Source organism: Gossypium hirsutum, chromosome D02 (assembly GCF_007990345.1).
Source record: "Gossypium hirsutum isolate 1008001.06 chromosome D02, Gossypium_hirsutum_v2.1, whole genome shotgun sequence".
Lineage (NCBI taxonomy): Eukaryota > Viridiplantae > Streptophyta > Magnoliopsida > Malvales > Malvaceae > Gossypium > Gossypium hirsutum.
Window position 1 is genome coordinate 1,733,250 of NC_053438.1, and position 22,558 is coordinate 1,755,807.

General features: G+C 32.3%; 3 protein-coding genes across 5 annotated transcripts; all 3 read right to left on the reverse strand.

Moving 5' to 3' along the window:
* Nucleotides 1-938: 938 nt before the first annotated feature.
* On the reverse strand, nucleotides 939-3,842 carry LOC107938708 (uncharacterized). Its single transcript, XM_041089397.1, has 3 exons — nucleotides 3,753-3,842; nucleotides 3,646-3,705; nucleotides 939-3,008 (listed from the first exon to the last, which is right to left on the reverse strand). Exons 1-3 carry the CDS (start codon nucleotides 3,840-3,842, stop codon nucleotides 939-941), a joined length of 2,220 nt encoding a protein of 739 aa, XP_040945331.1.
* A 3,476-nt stretch (nucleotides 3,843-7,318) lies between these two features.
* On the reverse strand, nucleotides 7,319-9,843 carry LOC107927389 (uncharacterized). Of its 3 annotated transcripts, none has more exons than XM_041087999.1 (2): nucleotides 7,949-9,843; nucleotides 7,319-7,839 (listed from the first exon to the last, which is right to left on the reverse strand). In XM_041087999.1, exons 1-2 carry the CDS (start codon nucleotides 9,588-9,590, stop codon nucleotides 7,688-7,690), a joined length of 1,794 nt encoding a protein of 597 aa, XP_040943933.1. In that variant the 5' UTR covers nucleotides 9,591-9,843; the 3' UTR covers nucleotides 7,319-7,687. The 3 variants fall into 3 exon arrangements, with proteins under 3 accessions (XP_040943933.1, XP_040943932.1, XP_016713928.2); XM_041087998.1 differs by having other exon boundaries at nucleotides 7,319-9,337; nucleotides 9,423-9,842; XM_016858439.2 differs by having other exon boundaries at nucleotides 7,319-9,841.
* An 8,435-nt stretch (nucleotides 9,844-18,278) lies between these two features.
* Nucleotides 18,279-21,480, reverse strand: LOC107941963 (uncharacterized). The gene is made up of 2 exons (XM_041088000.1): nucleotides 18,849-21,480; nucleotides 18,279-18,739 (listed from the first exon to the last, which is right to left on the reverse strand). Exons 1-2 carry the CDS (start codon nucleotides 21,178-21,180, stop codon nucleotides 18,588-18,590), a joined length of 2,484 nt encoding a protein of 827 aa, XP_040943934.1. The 5' UTR covers nucleotides 21,181-21,480; the 3' UTR covers nucleotides 18,279-18,587.
* Between the last annotated feature and the right edge of the window lie 1,078 nt (nucleotides 21,481-22,558).

Genomic DNA, 22,558 nt, shown 5'->3' on the forward strand with positions numbered 1-22,558 from the left:
ATTTTTGATTTGTAAGATAAACTCAAGTGTGATATATGTAATGGCAACTTGCCAATGCTTTGTCAATGAAAAATTTCAGCTTGTTTTTCATTCAAATGCTCTACAATTTTTTACTTTGCTTCTGTTCTGTTTATTAAGCAAATTTTCCTGCTTTTGTTTCTTCCCCAACCCACAAGGCTTGCTGATCAAGCAAGTTAAAACCAGCTTGCTACTGCCTTTAACACCAACAATGTGGATGGTTTTTTTCTTCGTAGATGCTTTTGAGTTTGAGGAATGGATATTCTCCAAAAACACAACTAACATGATCAGACAGATTGCACAATGGTAAAACCAACGATTTAGATCTCGACTTTCTTCACAGATATCACGTTAGGTTTTGAAAATTTTTAAAATGGTCCTTATTTCATGAATAATTTTATTTCTAATATTTATTTAAATATCTAATTAGTAATGATTACATCTCTAAAGGTTGATAACGGTAATCGTTATTCTTACTTGAAATTGTGTATTATCAAATAAAGATGGTCAACATTCTTTTGTCTTATACATCTGTACATACAGCGAAAACAAATGCACAATCAAACGTTAAACCTAATTTAAATGTGCATCAAAAGAGAGATAATTTCAGAAAAAGCTTGTATTTTCAAGTAAACTTATATAAAGAAACAAAGAGCTATTAAGAGTAGCATCAAGCAACACCTTTATTATTGTCAGTACAATCACACTCCCAAATTACAAGAAATTCTAAAATCAACAATGCAAACCTCTCAAGTTTCAACTTCATATTATTACACGACATTTATTTAAAACAAACCAAATTACAATGACAACAACGACTAACGTCACAAGTAACAAGACAAAAATCAAACCCTATTTTCCAGCCTTGAGTTTTCCTGCAAATGAAGTGGTAAGTTTCAAATAAGATTACTTCTGAATTGCTACATGCACCACATCCACCAACTCTGTAGATAATCGGGTGCTACACAATCCCAGTGGACAATATATTTGCACTCTGGCTTTGAGCATTCAAGAGCCACATCTTCACAAGGCTTACTGCATTTATAACAATCAGGGTAGTAATACTTCTTCTTCACAATGATGAGTGGGTGTGGATGATCTTTTTCTTCATAGATGCTCCTGTGTTTGAGGAATGAATATTTTCCAAGAACACAACCAACATGAGCAGAAGTGTCGCAAGTTGCACAACGATAAAACCAACGATTTAGATCTCGAGTTTTTTCACAGATATCACAATAATAACTTTCTGAATAACTGTTATCATTATGATCAGTGAGTGAAAGAAGATGTTGATCACATTTGTGGTAAGCTGTAATTGGAAGTGAAAAACAGTCCGTGTGTAGCACAAAATTACAATCCTTACACCAAAATGCGCTCCCTGTAGTATTACCACAAGCATTGCATTTCCCCTTGTGCTCTCTGTAGTAAAAGAGGGGGTGTTCATGTTTTAAATATGTTCGAGCACCAGGAGTCAGAGCAATCACACATGGGAGACATATCTTTGTCTCACATCCACAACATTCATAAGCAAAGGCATTATACAAGTTCAGACATTCTAGACACTCAAAAGCTTTGTCAGAAATAAGGGCAAGAGGTTCTCGGCACAAATGATGCCAAACATCCTTCATCTTAGGTAACTCAGCACACGCTTTATGTAGGAAGAAAGAACAAAATGAACAGGAGTAAAATGGTCCCGAGATTGGCAACAAACACCCGTCACAACGATTTTCATACCTTCCAACAAAGGGACTTAACATTAGATTATGTATATGCTTGAAATGTTTTATTTTTGTAGCTTCTCCGGCATCATTGCTCTCTAAGACAGTGATGGAACTTTCATAAGGAATCTCATCTTCATTTTCTAGTGAAACTATTGAATATGAGCGTTTATCCTCTGTCACACAATGCACATGGAATATAACATTGCACTTTGAACAATAGTAACTACCATGCTCTGTATCGACTTCATCATGGCATATCATGCAAATTAAAACTCCAAAATCTTCTATGTGATGGAAATATGTGTGAAGAAGGCGATGGTCATGCCACTTACTTTTGATAATGCGAGGTAATGAAATGCAATTTTTATGGATTATAATATTGCATGTACCACATGTATAGGCAACATGATTTCCTTCGGTGCCACACGCATCACAAGTGAATGGAACTTGTCTCAAAAACACGGTGAATGGATGTTCATGATTTGTACTCTTAATAACTTGTAATGGTGATTGTGATGCACATTCAATGTGAACAACAAACTTACAAGCAGAACAACCATAAACAAATCCGCTACCCATTCGACTGGTTTCTCCGCATATCTTGCAAGAGAGCCGTTGGCTATTAAATTGTAGAACAAGAGGATGCTTGCGATGCCACACATGATTCAGCTTGAAAGGAAGCTTAGTGCATTTCTCATGTAAATTAAATCCACAATCAGGAGAAAAGTGTGTATACTTTGCTAATGGTTCCCAACATCCAAGGCACTTGCTAACATCTTCAAGTTCTTCAGTACCATTTTCAGTGGAAATCAAAGGATGTTGAAGGGGAACATGCTCAAGCTCTTTCAAGTTATTCTCAGCAATATTAAATGTAAATAAAGCACATTTAATATGAAAGTCAAAATTGCAAGAGCAGTGATAAACAAAATCATAACCGCCTTTACCGCAAAAATTGCAAATGTACCCTCCAGGTGAATAAGGTGCATTTTGCATAAGAAGAAGAGGATGGTTGAGATGAAAAGGGTGATTAAGCTCCAAAGGTGCGTCGGCACATACCTTGTGAAGGTAAAACCCGCAGTGCTCCGCACAGCATAAACATGGAGTAGACACATTCTCCCCACACCTGGAGCAATCAGTTACACCACTTTGATTGTAGATCAGCTGGTCTTGATTCAAGATAAGAAGCAGGGGATGTTGGTGCCCATAATTGTTTGACTCCTCCATTTCTCCTTCCCCTTTGGTTTTTTCCGTCGACGTAACAAGGAAAAACTGAAACTCAATGTTTGAAGCAAAGTACAAATTTGAAAGAGAGACTCCGAAGCTATCTTAGTATATTGCTTTTAACGAGTCTTTGCTTTGATACTTTACTTTAGCGGGTTTCTTTTAATGTTAAAGTTTAGTAAAGTATATGACAAATCTTTATTCTAAAATTATGAGGGTATTTTAAATAATATTACAAGTATTATGATGTTTATATAGGCTTTTGTTACATATATTGATGCATGCATTGCGGTTATTTGGCTTCCTCTTTTCGTATTTTTTTTATAATTCAATCTTAATTTATAATAGTTAAGAATGGGATGTAATGGATTTGGGTGTGTTGTACGTTCATTATTAAATTTGAGAATAATGGAAAAAATTAAAAGAAAAAGACAAAATTTTCACTTTATTCCTTGCTTTGTGGATTAGATAATGAATATTGAGATGAATTCTTTAAATATGTCGGTGTTTAAATAAAATTACGAGAATAAGTAGTTTTATGCCACTTGCTTTTGATGATGCGTGGCAATGAAGTGTACTTTTTATGGACCATAATATTGTATGTTCAACATATGTAGGAAGCATAACTTCCTTCCATGCCACATGCATCACAAATGAATGATGATCTTCTTGCAAACAAACTAACAGGATGTTCATGGCTTTTATCTTCAACAACTAGATCTAAAGATGCTGATACACATTCAATCTGAACAGCAAACTTACAAAATGAACAACCAAAAACAAATCCTTTACCCTTTCCACCGGTTTCTCCGCATGTCTTGCAAGAGAGGCGCCGTTGGCTATTAAATTGTAGAACAAGAGGATGCTTGCGATGGCACCCATGATTCAGTTTGAAAGAAAGATTAGCGTATTTCTCATGTAAATTAAATCCACTGTTAGGAGAAAAGTGTTTATAATTTACTAATGGTTCCTGACATCCAAAGCACTTACTAACATCTTCACGTTCTTCATCACCATTTTCAGTTGAAATCAAAGGATGTTGAAGGGCAACAAGCTCAAGATCTTTCAAATTATTCCGGGCAACATTAAATGTAAACAAAGCACATTTAATATGATAGTCCAATCCGCAAGAGCAATGGTAAACAAACTTATTATCCAATTCATTACAAAAATCACAAATGTACTCTCCAGATAAATAAGGTGACTTTTGCGTAAGAAGAAGAGGATGATAAGAATCTAAATTCAAAATATCTTATCTAAAATCCGACCTAGAGGTTTAACGAGGTTTTTTTCTTCTTAAATTTGGTAGTTTAAGTACCCAATTAAGTAAAAAAAAATAAACAAGGGTTTAATTGCTTCTTTTTATTTTTAAGTTTGAGGATCTTTTTAATGTATTTTGAAAATTTTAAATTTCCAATTTGAGTGCCAAAAAAAAAGAGTTTATTTGCTTCTTTTGTTTTTTTAATTTGACACCAGCTAGTGAATGTTGCGACATCAACACTAAGTGTTGTGACATCGAACCCCGATGTCGCAACACCCTTGTAATTCAAAGTTTAGCATTTTGGTCCTTACTGATTTCAATGTCGCAACACCCACTTGATATTTTCGACACCCACTTGAATTTTTCTTAAATTGAAATTGTTTAGCTACCAACTTGACTTAAGAGCTCTCATAGGCTTGGGTTAGACTTGGTTTGATTATAATTCATATGAGGTATGGATTTATGATATGTTGTATTGTTTAACTGAATTTTAAAACTTGATTTGTATGTGATTTGTTTCGATAACTATAGTAGTATTCTGTAGTTCAAGTCTGATGACTATACTAACACCCTTAATGATTTTAGTAATTGGCATGAATTTTTTAACACTTACTCTAATTCATTATTCATCATGTGGAAAATGAAATTTTTTTATTAAAATAGTATTTAAAAAATTCAAGTCAATATTCTAATTTAAATAGTTAACCATATTAACTATATTATACTTAAAAGTAAGATGATGTTATATATTTTAGTGATAAGATTTATTTTTTTTAATGGTTCTTTGCATTAATTTTCATTTAAACCTACATAATCATTATACTTTTGATTATTATTCAATTTAGTCATTTATATTTACATATTGATATCATACATTTCTTTACCTTGAAACTTCTCATAATACAAATCATATTTTTCGCTTTCACTTGAAACTTGATGTTTTTACATATCATACTTTAGCAATTACTTTCTATCTGTGCTATTTCAATTAAAATTCACATGTCATGTATTTCATTTATAACATTTTAAACTCAACTCGTAGAGATATAAATAAAGTTAATATGAAAACTTACCTCTTTTGACAAGAATTCCTCTTTTTTTGCTTCTCTTTCGTTTCCTTCTCAATTTCATCATTATCATTCTCTTCTCTTCTAATTTTCTTCACTCCCATCTACTAATTTATTGCTTCTAAATTATGGAACACACTCTCTAGGATCTCTATTTCATCTTTCTTCTTTGTTGCCTATGGAAATTTCCAAGAATTTTAGGTGAAATAGTGAGATTTCATGACAATAGACTAAATTGTAAAGAAATCAAAGTTTCTTTCTTCCTTTGTTCTTTCTCATGTTGGAAAGATGACCATTTATTATTAAAATAATTAAAATATTAATAAATATTTAAATAATTTATTATTAAAATAATATTTAACTCATTAAATGATTCAAAATATCACCAACATCATCATTTCATTCCAAACTTATCGTTCTTACTAAATGACCATTTTCCCTTCATGTTTCTTTAAAACTTCATCCTTGATTTCTTACTTACTTTTGATAAAATTGTGATTTAGTCCCTCATATTTCTTTACTTATTCAATTTAGTCCCTGCATGTCAATTTCATGTCATAAGAAATTGAGTTGTTTTCAATTTAAGTCCCTCAGCTTTCTTATGTTTACATTTCAACCCTTCATCCACAACATTCATAAGCAAAGGCATTACACAAGTTCAGACATTCTAGACACTCAAAAGCTTTGTCAGAAATAAAGGCAAGAGGTTCTGGGCACAAATGATGCCAAACATCCTTCATCTTAGGTAACTCAGCACACGCTTTATGTAGGAAGAAATCACAAAATGAACAGGAGTAAAATGGTAACCAAAACCTCCTATTGGCTTTACTCCCCAAAACCTCCTGTCTATATTTATAGTGGCCATGGAAGATGAGATAAATGTAGTAGGAGAGGAGATGATGCCTACCTTTGTAATTCACATTCCTTACCAATGTTAACCAAATTTTGCCTATAAACTCAGTCAATTGTTAAACAAAGCTAGAACGAAGTTATTTTTGTAATATGCAACAATTAATTAACTCATTAAATAACTGTTTTGAATCTTAAAACGAACCGAAGCGAAGGTTTGGGGTTGCAAAATGTGTGCCTTCAATAATAATTCATCAATGTACGCAAGGCATATCCGAATTCCCCTCCGTCGGCAAAAAATTGGAAAAGAAAGAGTTGGGATTGCAAATCGCTTACCCGGAATAAAGAATAACTCCAACAGCTACTGCAGCAAAGGCCAAAAAGTGCATCCAATCAACCTGTACAGAATTAACTTGTATCAGAAAACCGATCATTGATCAATCAAATTTAGATTTGAACTCCATATCAATTTTGAAAATAAAAATAAAACAGAAAATTACAACAGCCCACATGTCCGAGGTAAGCAAGGAGAGATTGAGCGTTGTGGAACTACTCATCTGCAATGGAAGAAAACCAAAATTAATGGATTCAAACATACCCCCACAGTGTCTTTTTGTCTTACAAAAAGCACGATAATGGAATGAATGTTGCAAATTGATGGGTTTAGAGTGTTACAATGGTTAGTTTGGGGAAATTACACTGATTAATTCCCTTTTTTATTTTTAAAAGTCCACTTATTTTCTTCTTCTTCTTTATTCTTTTTTTTTTAGCAACGACCACCGTTAATATTTCTGGTATCCATATAGATAAAATAGGTATTAAAAAGACGGATATCATTTAATAATTGAATGTGGAGGTCACGCGGAATTTTTTTAACATGAAATGATTGAACCGTTGAATGTTTTGTAACATTAAGAATTGAAGGAGCAAAATGAAAAAAGCAGTATATATTAAGCATTAAGCCTACAAAAATGGTCTCACTCTTTATATTTACTTGTTAACTCTTTTTATCTTATAGAAAAAGAATTCTCTTATTAAAAAAAAAACAAAGGGTAAATCTTTATATAGAGAATAATCATTTTTTTTTATTTTTTTCCTTTTCATTTGTAATTACAATAAAAGCTGAGAGATTCCTTTATCAAAATAGAACTTTCCAAAGCATCCACCACATTTACTGTATGTAAGAAAAACCTTAACAAGGCATGCATGCATAAATTTAAAGAAAATAACACACAAATTCCAACTTAAAACATACTCTAAATTTTGCATTATAAATACAATCAGCATTACATGTAATAAAGTCGGGACCATACTTTGTGTTCTCTGCCTATTAGAAAAGTGGTAGTTTTGGAGTATAGTCACCTCACCGCCACCTTATTCCTCCGAATCTGAAGAAGTGCAATTGTATCGTGGACACCTATTATGGGCAATGAAGTTGCATCCAGTACATTCGAGAGCGAAATCTAAACAGCGCTCACCACAATATCTGCAGTTCGGATAGTCATAAATCTTCTTAACAAAAGTGAGAGGGTGCTCATGTACATATTCTATTACTTTAACGGTACTCCCAAGTTTGATGAACGGATATTCACCAAGGACACAATTGACATGAGCAGAAGTATCACATATTGCACAATGGTAAAACCAAAGATTTGGATCTCGACGCTCTTCACATACATCACAAAAATGACTTTCTGAATATCTGTTATCATCATGAGAAGCAAGTGAAAGAAGATGTTTATCATTTCTGTGTTGGGATCTAATAGGCAACGAAAAACATTTATGATCCAAAGAAAAATTGCAATCCTTACAACGGAACAACCCTGTGATATCATCCTTTCCACAAGCAACACATCGCCCTTTATATTCGGTGTAGAAAAGAAGAGGGTGTTTATGTCCTAGACAAGTGCGAGCACCAGGTGTAAGAGCAATTATACATCGAAGGCATGTACATTGCTCACATTCTTCACATTTATAGGCAAAAGCATTAGACAAGCAAAGACATCGTACACACTCAAATACTTCATTCGAAGTAAGGACTAATGCTGGTCGGCAACGATGATGCCAAACATGCTTTACTTTTGGTAACTCGGCGCAAACTTTATGGAGAAAGAAATCACACTGTGTACAGTAGTAAAATGAAGCCACGATCGGTAATAAGCACCCATCACAACATTTATCATCATACTCACCTACTCTGTCACTTAATATTAAGTAATGAATATGCTTGAAATGTTCTATTACTGTGGCTTCTCCAGCATCATTCCTTTCAAGAACCTTGGTTATGGAGCTGACAGACTCATCAGGAGATTCCTCATCTTCATTTTCTACTATTTCATATGAATCTTTATCCTTCATTACACACTTCACGTGAAATATAGCAGTGCACTTTGAACAATAGTAACTACCATGCTCTGTATTGACTTCATCATGGCATATTATGCAATCCAAAACTCTAAAATCTTCTATGTGATGGAAATATGTGTGAAGAAGGCGATGGTCATGCCACTTACTTTTGATAATGCGAGGTAATGAAATGCAATTTTTATGGATTATAATATTGCATGTACCACATGTATAGGCAACATGATTTCCTTCGGTGCCACACGCATCACAAGTGAATGGAACTTGTCTCAAAAACACGGTGAATGGATGTTCATGATTTGTACTCTTAATAACTTGTAATGGTGATTGTGATGCACATTCAATGTGAACAACAAACTTACAAGCAGAACAACCATAAACAAATCCGCTACCCATTCGACTGGTTTCTCCGCATATCTTGCAAGAGAGCCGTTGGCTATTAAATTGTAGAACAAGAGGATGCTTGCGATGCCACACATGATTCAGCTTGAAAGGAAGCTTAGTGCATTTCTCATGTAAATTAAATCCACAATCAGGAGAAAAGTGTGTATACTTTGCTAATGGTTCCCAACATCCAAGGCACTTGCTAACATCTTCAAGTTCTTCAGTACCATTTTCAGTGGAAATCAAAGGATGTTGAAGGGTAACATGCTCAAGCTCTTTCAAATTATTCTCGGCAATATTAAATGTAAACAAAGCACATTTAATATGAAAGTCCAATCCGCAACAGCAGTGATAAATGAATTCCTCACATCTTTCATCACAGAAATCGCAAATGCACTCGCAAATGCACTCTCCATCTGAATCTGAATCTGAATCTGAATCTGAATCTGAATCTGAATCAGGTGGCTTTTGCATAAGAATAAGAGGATGATCTTGATGAAAAGGGTGATTGAGCTCCAAAGGTGCCTCAGCACATACCTTGTGAAGATAAAACCCACAGTGCTGCGCACAGCAAAAACATGGAGCAGACGCCTTCTCCCCACACCTGGAGCAATCAGTTACACCACTTTGATAGTCGATCAGCTGCTCTTGGTTCAAGATAAGAAGCAGGGGATGTTGGTGGTCATAATTGTTAGACTCCTCCATTTCTCCTTCCCCAAGCAATATAAATAAAGGGAAAGCTTGATTTTGGGAGCAAAGTGTGAAATGGGAAAACAAGATTACAAGTGAAGAAAGATAATGATTCAGGAACTGGGAGGCAGAAGGTCACTTATAGCAAGCAGAGGTGAACTCAATTAGCTAGTTTTGGTTGTAGAGCTCTGCCTGCTTCACACATGCTTTAATTTAAAGCTACTTTTGCTTTTTGGTTCCCCCTTTCTACTTGCTTTCCATGGTGGGTTGATTTGATTGAGATTATATTTATGAATAAAATATTATTATTTTACTTAAAATTAAGATGATGTTATATACTTTATTTTTAAGTTCATCCAACTAAGAAAATTCATTACATTTTATATAATAATAGTATATAAATGAGTGAAAAATTCATCCAACCTATAAAAAAATTGTTATAAACTTTTTTTCCGTACAATAAATTAGAATTAAGTTATACGCTTTGATAAAAGTATTTTAACCCCTTTGAATCTACATTTTTTTATATTAGTAATAATATTGATATTAATTAAACTAAAATTTAAAGTAATTTTATTATTATAATTTCTAAAATAAATGTTTATATTTGTATTATTATTTATTTATGTTTAATATTTTTATATTTTTATGAATTTTATCTTTTTAAAAAGTTATTGTAATTGAATTAAAATTTTAGTTAATTAAATCAAAAAATAATTATCCGAGTAGCTAACTATTGATATGATTCTTACAACATAATTTTCTTGCTTTTCTTATTTTATAATTTTTATTAAAAATTGTACTATTTAAAGAAATTATAAAAATTAGAATTTTAAGTGAAAATATCAGTTAAATTAATCTATCGAAACTATTTTTTTAAAAGAAGTAGACTTTTTATTTAAAAAACGTAAAAATGGGAGTCGCCACTAATCTTTTTTTTATTAGGTGTGATCGGATCACCTCGTAATTCAATCATTTTAGTAAAAGATTAAATTTACTAAAACAAATATTTTTGGTTTATAAAATCCAAAAAATAGGTTCGGGAGTCAGTTACATATAAGGAAGGATTAGCACCCCCGTAACTCCCAAAATTTGTACCTAGTTGATTAATTAATGTTTTAGTGTCGAAAATTAAAAATTTGGTGAGATTTTAAAATACGGTCTTTTGTTAAAATATTACTTAATTAAATTTTTACAAAAAAAAGAGGTATATTACAAGTTAATCGAGGAAAAGGATTACGTCCCGTAAATTAGGACACAATGCCTTAAATCCTCGAAACGAGAATAAACATCAAAAAAAAAATTTAATTTTAAAAGATATTTAATTATTTTAGTTTTTAGAAAGAAATCATATTCCGTAAGTTAGAACATAATTTTTTTAATTTCAAAATAATGAAAATTAATCTCGATATAAAAATTTCTTTTTTATATGTATTGTGCGAAAACGAAAAACATTTGAAATATTGTGTAATTAATTTATTCGAGTATGGTAAAAAGGCTGAAAGGTTAAAAAAATCATGTTTAGCAAATAATAATAATGCAACATAAATCCGTAGTGATAATGACATAATATGCTTAATAAAATGTAAAAGATGTGATAGTAATAGTAAATTACGGTACTAATATGTAATAGTAAATTACATTGAGTCTCCTCTGGCTTTATAACCTCTTTCAATACAATATTATATATTTACTACTGCCTAATGTCTTTTTTACTGTTGACATTGCGGGTGGTGGTTGAGCGATGGAGGAGTGGAGGTGGCAGAGGCTAGGGACTAGGGGCGGCGGGTAGCTAGGGTTTTTCCTTTTTTTTTTGTGAATATTGGATCAAACTAAATTATTTTATATTATTAAAAGAATTAAATGAAAACAAATTAGTATTTATTATTTAAAAATGACTTTATAATTATTGTTTCATTTATTTATGAAACTATAAACAACAGAATTTCAGCAATTATTGAATATGCTAAAAACAATTGCAACATCATTGGTTTAAAAGTGCCTTCGAAGCACATAAAAGTAGAAATCATATCACATCAGACTTTCAGCAATTATTGAATATGGCTTCGGATCCGATTTCTTCAATGTTTGCCACACCATTTTAAAAAGTAATTTTTTCTTATAATTTTAATATTTTCAGTTTTTAAAAGAAATTTATATTATTTTTTTTGTGTTGCTTGATAATGTGAAGACTTTTTTTTTAAATAGGTTTTTTTTATTTTTTTCCTTTTCAGTTTTGTTGGAATCTAATAGGCAACGGAAAAACATTCATGATCCAAGGAAAAATTGCAATTCTTACAACGAAAAACCTTTTGATGTCATCCTTACCACAAGCAACACATAGCATTAATAGTTAAAATTACTATATATTATGTACTAAGTTAAGCTAAGTAGAGTGAGGATTGTAGAGAGAGCTATTGATGATTGTGGTAGTTAGTTTCCTATATTGTTTGGTTTGTTCAATAAGTGTCGAAGACGGAAATTATTGAGTTAAGATGAGTTGAGAGTGGTTGAGTGGCACTCAACAATGTCAAATGCAAACTGCCACTAAGGTGTTTTAAAATTTACCTTTTTTTTTATTTGACATTTTAATTAAGAAAAATTTTAACCTGATTATGTAATGTGATATTAAAGATACTTTAATCATCTATGGAAACCAATAGTTAGTAATTGGAAGTGAAAATCATTTATGGTTTTGCACAAAGTGCTTACAACAAAATACCGCCCGATGGTTATAATCCTAGTTCCAACGGCTATTCTCAACAGCCATACGGTGGTGGTTATTGATGAGAATAGGTTCTCATCCTAGAGAAGAGGAGTAAGGAAATTAGTGTTGGAAAAATTACATTTTAGGAGAATTTTGAGGCATATTCTCAATAGGTAAAGGTGGAGAGTTGAATTATAATTTTATGATTTCATATCCTACTCCATAAGACGTTTACAACGGTATAACATATGTTTAAAATGGTTGAGTGGTGAATGAGAAATTGATACTTAAGTGTAAGATTTGTATATATATGTGAACCCTCTTGAAAAATAATTGAATGACTAAGTTTATAATCTTGTCTCGCGCATGGGGGGTGCGAGTCCAATCCCAATGGGATTGTGGCACACTTGCACAATATGAGCGACGTGAAATGTCTGGACCAATTAGGCCCAATAGACTTGTGGATTTTTTAGATTAACACGAATTTATTTTCCTATTCTTCCTTCTTATTTAAACTTTTATTTGAATTTAATTTTGATTATTTTTCATATTTAACAATTAAATATAAATCATTCTATTTTTATTTTATATGTGTTTATTTATATTTAATTATTTTGTTCGCTAATATATTTTGTCTAACAATTAAATACAAGGTTGTGATATAAGAGAGTAAAAAAAAGAGATGGGAAAATAGCTAAAACATTAGGTATGGGGAATGGAATCCCAAAGTAGAAGCTGGCAGATGGGATCCATGTTTATTGTCATTTGCAGTGTTTGGGCCATAATCACTCCTTCCATTGATTACTGGTTTGAGCTGTTGTGAAATTGTGTGGATCATGATGACCTTTCTCGGCTTTGCATTTTTTTTGTCTTAATATTCTTCCCCATAATATTAAGAGAAGAGACAAATAGTTTAACAAAATTATATATATTTTTAGATTTTTTTATTTTTTATTTTTTATAATTTTAAAAAATATAAATTTTAGAATTTTTATAAATATTTGGGTTTTTAAAAATTATTTTAATTTTTTTTGGAAATTATTAAACTTTTTTTGTTGGAAGACCAATTTGATCATTTTCAAAATTGAGCACGGATCAAAGGGATATTAACTCTTATTTGTTATTTGAGTTATTCGAATTATAAAGTTCAACTCGACTAGAACTTGAAACTTAAATTAATTATTCGAGTTGACTCGAAAAAATTAAATAATTAAAATAACTCGATTAAATTAACTCAAAATAATAATAATAAAACAAATTTTCAAGTTAAATAAATTTTACTCACCTTTAAACTTCTCCGATCTGCGGTATAATATCTCTAAGCTTAAGCACCTTCTTCCAAGCCCAACTATGTCATTGCTTAACTTGTACCTGCCAAACAGAATCCCCTTTCACAATATACTGCTCAACCCATGCAACCTACAAGGATTTTGACTTCACCAAAATTAGCCTAAGACGCCTCATCAGGGAGGCTTTATCCCAACTAGCCAAATCCTTAACTCCAAGTCCTCCTTCTGCCTTAGGATGACAAAAATTCTGCCAACTGACCGAGAATTAGAGGTGCTCATGGGTTGGGCCGGGCCCAAAATTTTTTGGCCCGCATCCTAGGCCCGGCCCGGCCCATTTTTTAATAAAACACTAAAAATTTATTTTAAAAATAAAAAAGTTTTTTAAAAATATTTTAAAATTAAAAAAATAAAAATATATATTTATTATATTTAGGCTGGGCCCGGGCCAAAAAAGTGGTGCCTGAGGCCCAGCCAATTTTCTAAACGGGCCTCGTTTTTTGCACAAACTCATATTTCGGGCATATATTTTTACTCGAACCCTCTCATATTTCGGGCAAGCCGTCGAGTTAGGCCGGCCCATGAGCACCTCTACCGAGAATCACTTCTGCAAGGATTTTGACCTCACCAAAAATTATATCAGTCCCCTTTCAAAGAAAAGAATTACAGAATTGTGTAACTTTCTTAATGACTTAAAAAAGGAAGAATGAAGAGTCTACACCAAAAATTTTGCAGACCGAAAACCACTTATTGGAGAAGCTAAAGTCTACCATCTTCTAATATGCTTAGTAATCTTATCCACCAAAACATCACAATCATAATTCTTCAAACTCCTTGATGAGTCACTAAACTAACTAAAATTACAACAAAGGCAAACGCACCTATCGAATAATAATATAGCTATGGTGAGTCAAAAATATTGTATCCACGAGGACTAAAAGTACTAGTACTTATTATTTTCTATTATCTAGCCAATAAATTGAAGAAATTGTTTTTAATCTAAAATTAACTAAACTAATTATTAAGAACACAACAAAAAATGAATTAAGGAAATAATCGAATAAAACCAATGAGATAGACAATACCCAGGAAAGAATCCACCTAGACTTCCCTTATTATTCTGAATCTGAATTAAATGATTTATTCACTTGTGCCTTGATCCGTAGAAATCTCTAAATTATGTTAATATCTCTTTCGAGAGTAAAAACAATTGACTGTAGGTTGATTAATTGAAATATCTTTCTAATTAAAACCCCTATTGTCGCATTAACTCAATCTATGGATTCCTCTATTAGATTTGACTATAATCTAGTATATTTATGTCGTCCTATTTTTAGGATTGCATGCAACTCCACTCAATTATGCTAGATCTACTTTTAAACAAGGACTTTTGCTCCACTGAAATATGCACATTAAGCATAAATTAATATCCTGAAAATATTAAAACACTAATTAAGTATACATAATTGAGAACAAGAATCAAGTATTTATCATGTAATTTAGAAATCAAATAATAAGATTCATATAGGTTCATCTTCCCTAGGTTTATAGGGAATTTAGTTCATAATTTGGAATAACATCATCTCAAAGTTAGAAAAACAATAAGACATAAAGAAACCCAATAAAACTTTTGAAGAAATTGAATGGAGATCTTCAATCTTGAAGGAGATCCGCTTCTGAAATGAATCCGATGGCATTCTTTGAGTCTTTTCTTCGTTCTCCTCTACATGTTCCACTAGTTCTTCTTCTAATATGTATTTATAAACTTTAGAATGATCAGAAACCCTAAAAATTGGGTTTTTTTTTGCGTAACAGGGAAGTAGGGTGCGAAATCGACACGGGCTGACACATAGGCGTGTGGTCAGCCTGTATGGCTCACAGGAGCGTGTGGCCAGCCCGTGTGGAAATGCTCAGGCCGTGTGGATCCTGAAAATAGCTCTTTTTGCCTGATTTTGGCTCGTTTTTTTGCTCCTTTCGCTCCCCTATGCTCACCTAAGTATAGAAACATGAATTTAAAGGATTAGGAGCATCAAATTCACTAATTCACATAATAAATCATCCAAAAACGCATCAAGAATGAGATTAAAAACATGTTACTTTTATGGCTTATCACTCCTCCGTACTAAAGGCATGCACAAATACCCGACTGGCAATTTCTTAAGTTGATTGAGCGAAATTATTGAAATAAAACACTACTATCAAGGAATTAAAACATCCATTATAAAAATTAATTAGTGAATAGTTTTGAAAAATTAAATAAACAAATTTCTTAAGTGCATTATTTGCAAATATTAACCTTTTGGAAATTGATAAATATTAATAACGTGTCAATGTAATTCTAAACTATATTTTTAGTGATAATCATGTCATGTTCTTAGTATGTAAATTCATGATAATTATGTCGCTTTGAATAAATTTGTCAAATAGCATATTTCAATTAATATGGAGTTGCATAAGAAATCATTTTACACAAGTAAATTGAAAATAAGTTAAAAGTACATAAATATTCAAGAAGTAGACACATATCCAAACAAGTAGAAACAAAAATTTAAGAAACACGACGTTCTCGTCTAGTTGCCATCAAATTAGTAGTGATGTCATTACGAACTTTTGTCATTACATTAGTACTCATAAACTAAACTTCTTGAGTAGAGTTTTTTGTAGATTGAAAATTTCTCGCGACAATGTTGATTTTTGTAGATTCACAATGGAGGGTGTCTTTTTTTTTTTAAGATTTACTTTGGGCTTTTGAGATGAAAGTGAAAATGAGAGAATGAAGTATACTGATATATTGGCACCCCTATTAGGTTTGATAGCATGCGGCAAAGGGAGTAAATTTTGAGCAAGCATAGTCAAATATGTCATTCCACATATCTCATACTCAATCAACTGTTGATAAAAGTTGTCCATTGCTATGTAAAGTTTTTAGACCAATAGTCTGAACATCTAAAGATTAAAGCCAATGAGGTATAAACAAGTGATTTTGCGAAAACAAACTAAAAGAAACCAAGTTTCTCGCTAAATCTCAGCATTAATTGTAAAAAGACATGATATTGTTTTGTGGTAGATGCATTAATCTTTAGATATTTTATTAGTCTGCCAATTCATAAAAGTTTGGCATGCATCTAATAATTGCTCTTACAGATTTATATGAATCACTATATATTAAAGTTTAAATAAAAATCCTTCAAGGATTTAGAATGTTGGAAACATATAAAATGATCTAACATGCACATATATAGAAGGATTATAATCAAAGTTTTTTATGATTATTGTTAAACTCTTGGAGATATCAAAATATATTCCCCAGAATTTTTCATTACTTATAACTTTCAAAAAAATGATGATATAAACGTTTATCAAATCTATTTAAGTGATTATTTGAAAACTTAATATTCAAGATTGGAATACGTAGAATATGATAAATTACGTGACGTTGTCAATAGGGGGTAAATATGCGCTGTATTTTTTCTCTTAACCGAGGTTTTGTCCAACTAAATTTTCCTAGTAAGGTTTTTAATGAGGTAATAAGATATGTGTATTATAAATAATTATACTCTTTTTCCATCACTAAGATTTTTTTCTCACAGAGTTTTTATCTCAATAAGCTTTTAATGAGGTATATTATCTACTAATGGATATTTAAGAGGGAGTGTTGTAAATGTCCATCAAGATCAAGATATTGATGAATTTTAAGACTCATACCTATAAATATAGACTTTGGAGAGTATTGCGAACAACCCAATTGATCAATAAAAATAGGAGCGAAGCCAGAAATTTTTTTGATGAGAATCGGAATTAAATTGTATATTTTTAAAATAGCAAAAATAAAATTTCACCATTTTAATAACATATATCTTTATGATTTACTACTGGCATCATTTAATAATTGGATGTTGAGGTCACCCGGTTTTCTTTAATGTGAAAGGATTGAACCATTGAACGCTTTGTAACGTTAATGATTGAAATGAGCTAAAAAATCTTTAAAGATTAAAATGAGAAAAATGATATAATTTAAGAACTAAAAAGTGCTTCAAACCTTAAAAAAAGGGTCTTAAACAACAACAAAAATATTAATTTTATAATTTTGTTTTTACTTTTTCCCCTTTCGTTTGTAATTACTACCTTAAAATTTTCATTTTTAGGAAAATACCTACATGCTCTTTCATAAACTATTCACTTCATTTTTCTTAAACAACAGAACAATAAACTATTTTTTTTCTTAAAAAATCTACCATTCCTTTAAAATATAAATATATAATATTTTACATAATTTTTAATTTTTTTTTCCATTCAGCTGGCACCCTTTATTTTTTAACACTTACTCTAATTCATTATTCATCACATCAAAAATGACTTTTTTTTGTTAAAATAGAATTTTAAAAAAATTCAAGTCAACCTTTTAATTGAAATAGTTAATTTTTAATTTTTTGGACTAAATAAAAGTATTCGGTCAAATTATGATAAAAAATAAAGTATAAACTAAAAACGAGAAATAGGAATAGTGGAGGTACTAAACTCTATATTTGACCATTTTTTATAATGTAAATTAGGAGATTTGGTAGCAAGTGTGTATGGCCTCTCAAGTTCCAGAATAGGCTGCACAGAGCAGCAATAGGAGCTTCAACTCTCTAACAGGTTCTCATGCTTCTGTTAAAACATGGTTTAAAGAACACAAAAATCAGGAAATTATAGTTTGAATAAACATGGTTCAACTTAAAACATGCTTCCCTTACATTTATACTTCAAATACGAAAGCCTAGTTTGGATGATAAATACAATCAGCATTTCAAGTAATAAAGTCAAGACCATACTCTGTGTTCTCCGCAAAAGAAAAGGGTAGTTTTGGAGTATAGTCACCTTAGTCCTCCGAATCTTAAGGACACTCAGCATGGACAATGAAGTTGCATCCAGTACATTCCAAAGCCAAATCTAAACAGGGCTTACCACAATCACTGCAGTTCGGATAGTAATAAATCTTCTTAACAATGGTGAGAGAGTGCTCATGAGTGTCCTCATCTACCGCAACGGTACTCCCGAGTTTGATGAATGGATGTTCTCCAAGAACACAATTGACATGGGCAGAAGTATCACATGTTGCACAATGATAAAAGGAAAGTTTTGGATCTCGACGCTCTTCACAAACATCACAAAAATGACTTTCTGAGTAACTGTTATCATCATTATAAGCCAGTGAAAGAAGATGTTCATCACTTTTGTGTTGAGATATAATAGGCAACGAATAACATTTATGATGTAAAGAAAAATCGCAATCCTTACAACGGAACAACCCTTTGATATTGTCATCACCACAAGCAACGCATCTCCCTCTATACTCAATGAAGAAAAGAAGTGGGTGTTTATGTCCTAGACATGTGCGAGCAACTCCAGGTGTAAGAGCAATTACACATCGAAGGCATGTATAACCCTTACAGTCTTCACATTTATAGGCAAAAGCATTAGAAAGGCAATCACATTTTACACACCGAAATACTTCGTTTGAAGTAAGGATTAATGGAGGTCGGCAACGATGATGCCAAACATGCTTTACCTTTGGTAACTCAACACAAACTTTATGAAGAAAGAAATCACACGGTGTACAGTAATAAAATGAAGCCACAATCGGTAACAAGCACCCATCACAGCATTTATTGTCGTACTCACCTACTCCGTCACTTAACATTAAGTGGTGACTATGCTTGAAATGTTCTATAACTGTGGCTTCTCCAGCATCATTCCTTTGAAGAACCTGGGTTATGGAGCTAGCAGACTCATTAGGAGATTCGTCATCTTCATTTTCTACTATTTCATATAAAGCTTCATCCTTCATTACACACTTCACATGGAATATAAAATTGCACTTTGAACAATAGTAACTACCATGCTCTGTATTGACTTCATCATGGCATATTATGCAATATAAAACTCTAAAATCTTCTATGTAATGGAAGTATTTGTGAAGAAGGCGATGGTCATGCCATTTACTTTTGATAATGCGAGGCAATGAAATGCAATTTTTATGGACTATAATGTTGCATGTACCACATGTATAGGCAACATGATTTCCTTCTGTGCCACAAGCATCACAAATGAATGGAACTTGTCTCAAGAGCAATGAGAATGGATGTTGATGACCTTCATCTTTAATAATTGGCGATGGTGATAAACATTCAATATGAATAACAAACTTACAAGATGAACAACCATAAACAAATCCTCTTCGCCTTGTTACTTGGCATATCTTGCAAGAGAGCCTTTCGCTATTAAATTGTAGGACAAGAGGATGCTTGCGATGGCACACATGATTCAATTTGAAAGGAATCTTAGCGCATTTCTCATGTAAATTAAATCCACGGTAAGGAGAAAAGTGTGTATAATTTGCTAATGGTTCCCGGCACCCAAAGCACTTAGAAACATCTTCAAGTTTATCATCACCATTTTCAGTAGAAATTACTGGATCTCGGAGGGCAACATGGTCAAGCTCTTTCAAATTATTCTCAGCAATATTAAATGTAAACAGAGCACATTTAATATGAAAGTCCAATTTACAACTAGAGCAGTGATAAACAGACTTGTCACCAAATTCATGGCAGAAACTGCAAAAGTACGCTCCAGATAAATGAGGTGACTTTTGCATAAGAAGAAGAGGATGGTTGAGATGAAAAGGGTGATTAAGCTTCACAGGTGCCGCGGCACATACCTTGTGAAGATAAAACCCACAGTGCTCAGCACAGCTAAAACATGGAGCAGACACCTTCTCCCCACACCTGGAGCAATCAGTTACACCGCTTTGATTGTGGATAAGCTGCTCTTGATTCAACATAAGAAGCAGGGGATGTTGGTGCCCATTAAACAAGGTAAATGGATGTTCATGATTTGTACTCTTAATAACTGGTGGTGGTGATTGCGATGCACATTCAATGTGAACAACAAACTGACAAGGAGAACAACCATAAACAAATCCTCTCCGCCTTATTCCTAGGCATATCTGGCAAGGGAGCCGTTCGGAATTAAATTGTAGGACAAGAGGATGCTCGCGATGGCACTCATGATTCAGTTTGAAAGGAAGCTCAGCGCATTTCTCATGTAAATTAAATCCACACTCAGGAGAAAAGTGTGTATAATTTGCTAATGGTTCCCAACACCCAAAGCACTTACTAACATTTTCGAGTTCTTCATCACGATTTTCAGTGGGAATCAATGGATCTCGGAGGGCAACATGGTCAAGCTCTTTCAAATTATTCTCAGCAACATTAAATGTAAACAAAGCACATTTAATATGAAAGTCCAATCCGCAAGAGCAGTGATAAATGAATTTCTCACATGTTTTATCACAGAAATCGCAAACACACCTTGTGTAAGAAGATGGTGGCTCTTGCAGAAGAACAAGAGGATGATGAGGATGAAAAGGATGTTTAAGCTCCAAAGGTGCGTCGGCACAAGCCTTGTGAAGATAAAACCCACAGTGCTCCACACAGTAAAAACATGGAACAGACACCTCCTCCCCGCACCTGGAGCAATGAGTTACACCACTTTGATTGTGGATCAGCTGGTCTTGATTCAAGATAAGAAGCAGGGGATGTTGGTGGCCATAATTGTTAGACTCCTCCATTTCTCCTTCGCCAAGCAATATAAATAAAGGAAAAAGCTTGATTTTGGAAGCAAAGATTGAAAGGGAAAACAAGATTACTAAGTGAAGAAAGATAAAGATTGAGGAAGTAGGAGAGCATTTGATATTTAGAGGCAGAGGCAGAGGGTCGCTTATAGTAAACAATAGAGGTGAACTCAATTAGGTAGTCAATGTTCTTATCTTTTGGTTGTAGAGCTCTGCCTGCTTCACACTTGCTTTTGAGGTTGGGTTGATTTGATATTCATGACTATCAATCCTTTTTTGTTTTATTTCGAAATTCCCGAATTATTTTATACTAGACACCATATGTCAGTATATATATATGTATATATGTACATGTTAATCAATTTTCTTGACACTTTCCTTCACACCACTTTCATCCTTCAATTATTGTGGTGAACCAATGATGTCGAAAATAGTAAATAAGCACAACCGGAACTTTACAGAATTCTACTCAAATTATCAAGTCAACAAATTAAAGTGTAATTAACATTTAATATTACACCAAAAAGAAACCACTTTTGGTAGAATGTGCGTCTTACATTGTGAGCTTTCAACTAAAGTTATGTTTTTTTTCTCTTTTAAAAGCAGTTTATTTATTTAAATTAAAAAAAAATTGATTTATTTTTCTAAATACTTTTTTAAAATGGTCTTTTTATTTAATTTGTCTAGTAATAATTTGTCTTCAATTTTAAAGCCTAAATGGTAAATAAACTAAATTCTAAAAAATAAAAATATAAGAATTAAATTTTAAATTTTAAATTTATGAATAATACAATGGTGACTGTGCTTGGCCTCCATTTCTCCTTCCCCAAGCAATATAAATAAAGGAAAAGCTCGATTTTGGGAGGAAAGTTTGAATAGGAAAACAAGATTACAAGTGAAGAAAGATAATGATGGAGGAAGTGGGAGAGCATTTGATATTTTGAGGCAAAGGTCAACTCAATTAGCTAGTGAATGCTTTTATTCAAGATAACACATGCTGTTCATGGTGGGTTGATTTGATGTTTATGAGATTTATTTAAATCAATTTTGTTTACAGTTTCAGCCTTCAATTATTGTGGTGAACCCAACTTTCAGCGAACACATACAAGAGCAATTCATGAGTTGTCGGGAAAAGTTTGGCTATCTTTTTACACAAGATAGGCAGTGGAGTATTCGCTCTTTTTAAAATGGAAAGTTGTTTATTTTCTTAATATTTTAAATTAATAATAATAAAATTATATTTTTATTTTTCTTAAAATTAATAAAATTTTAATTTAATTTTTTAAAAATTATAAAAATAATAATTAAAAATTTGAATTTACTCCTCTAAAAAGTTTTTCTAACTATACGGAAAGATAGTTTGTTTTTGTTTTTT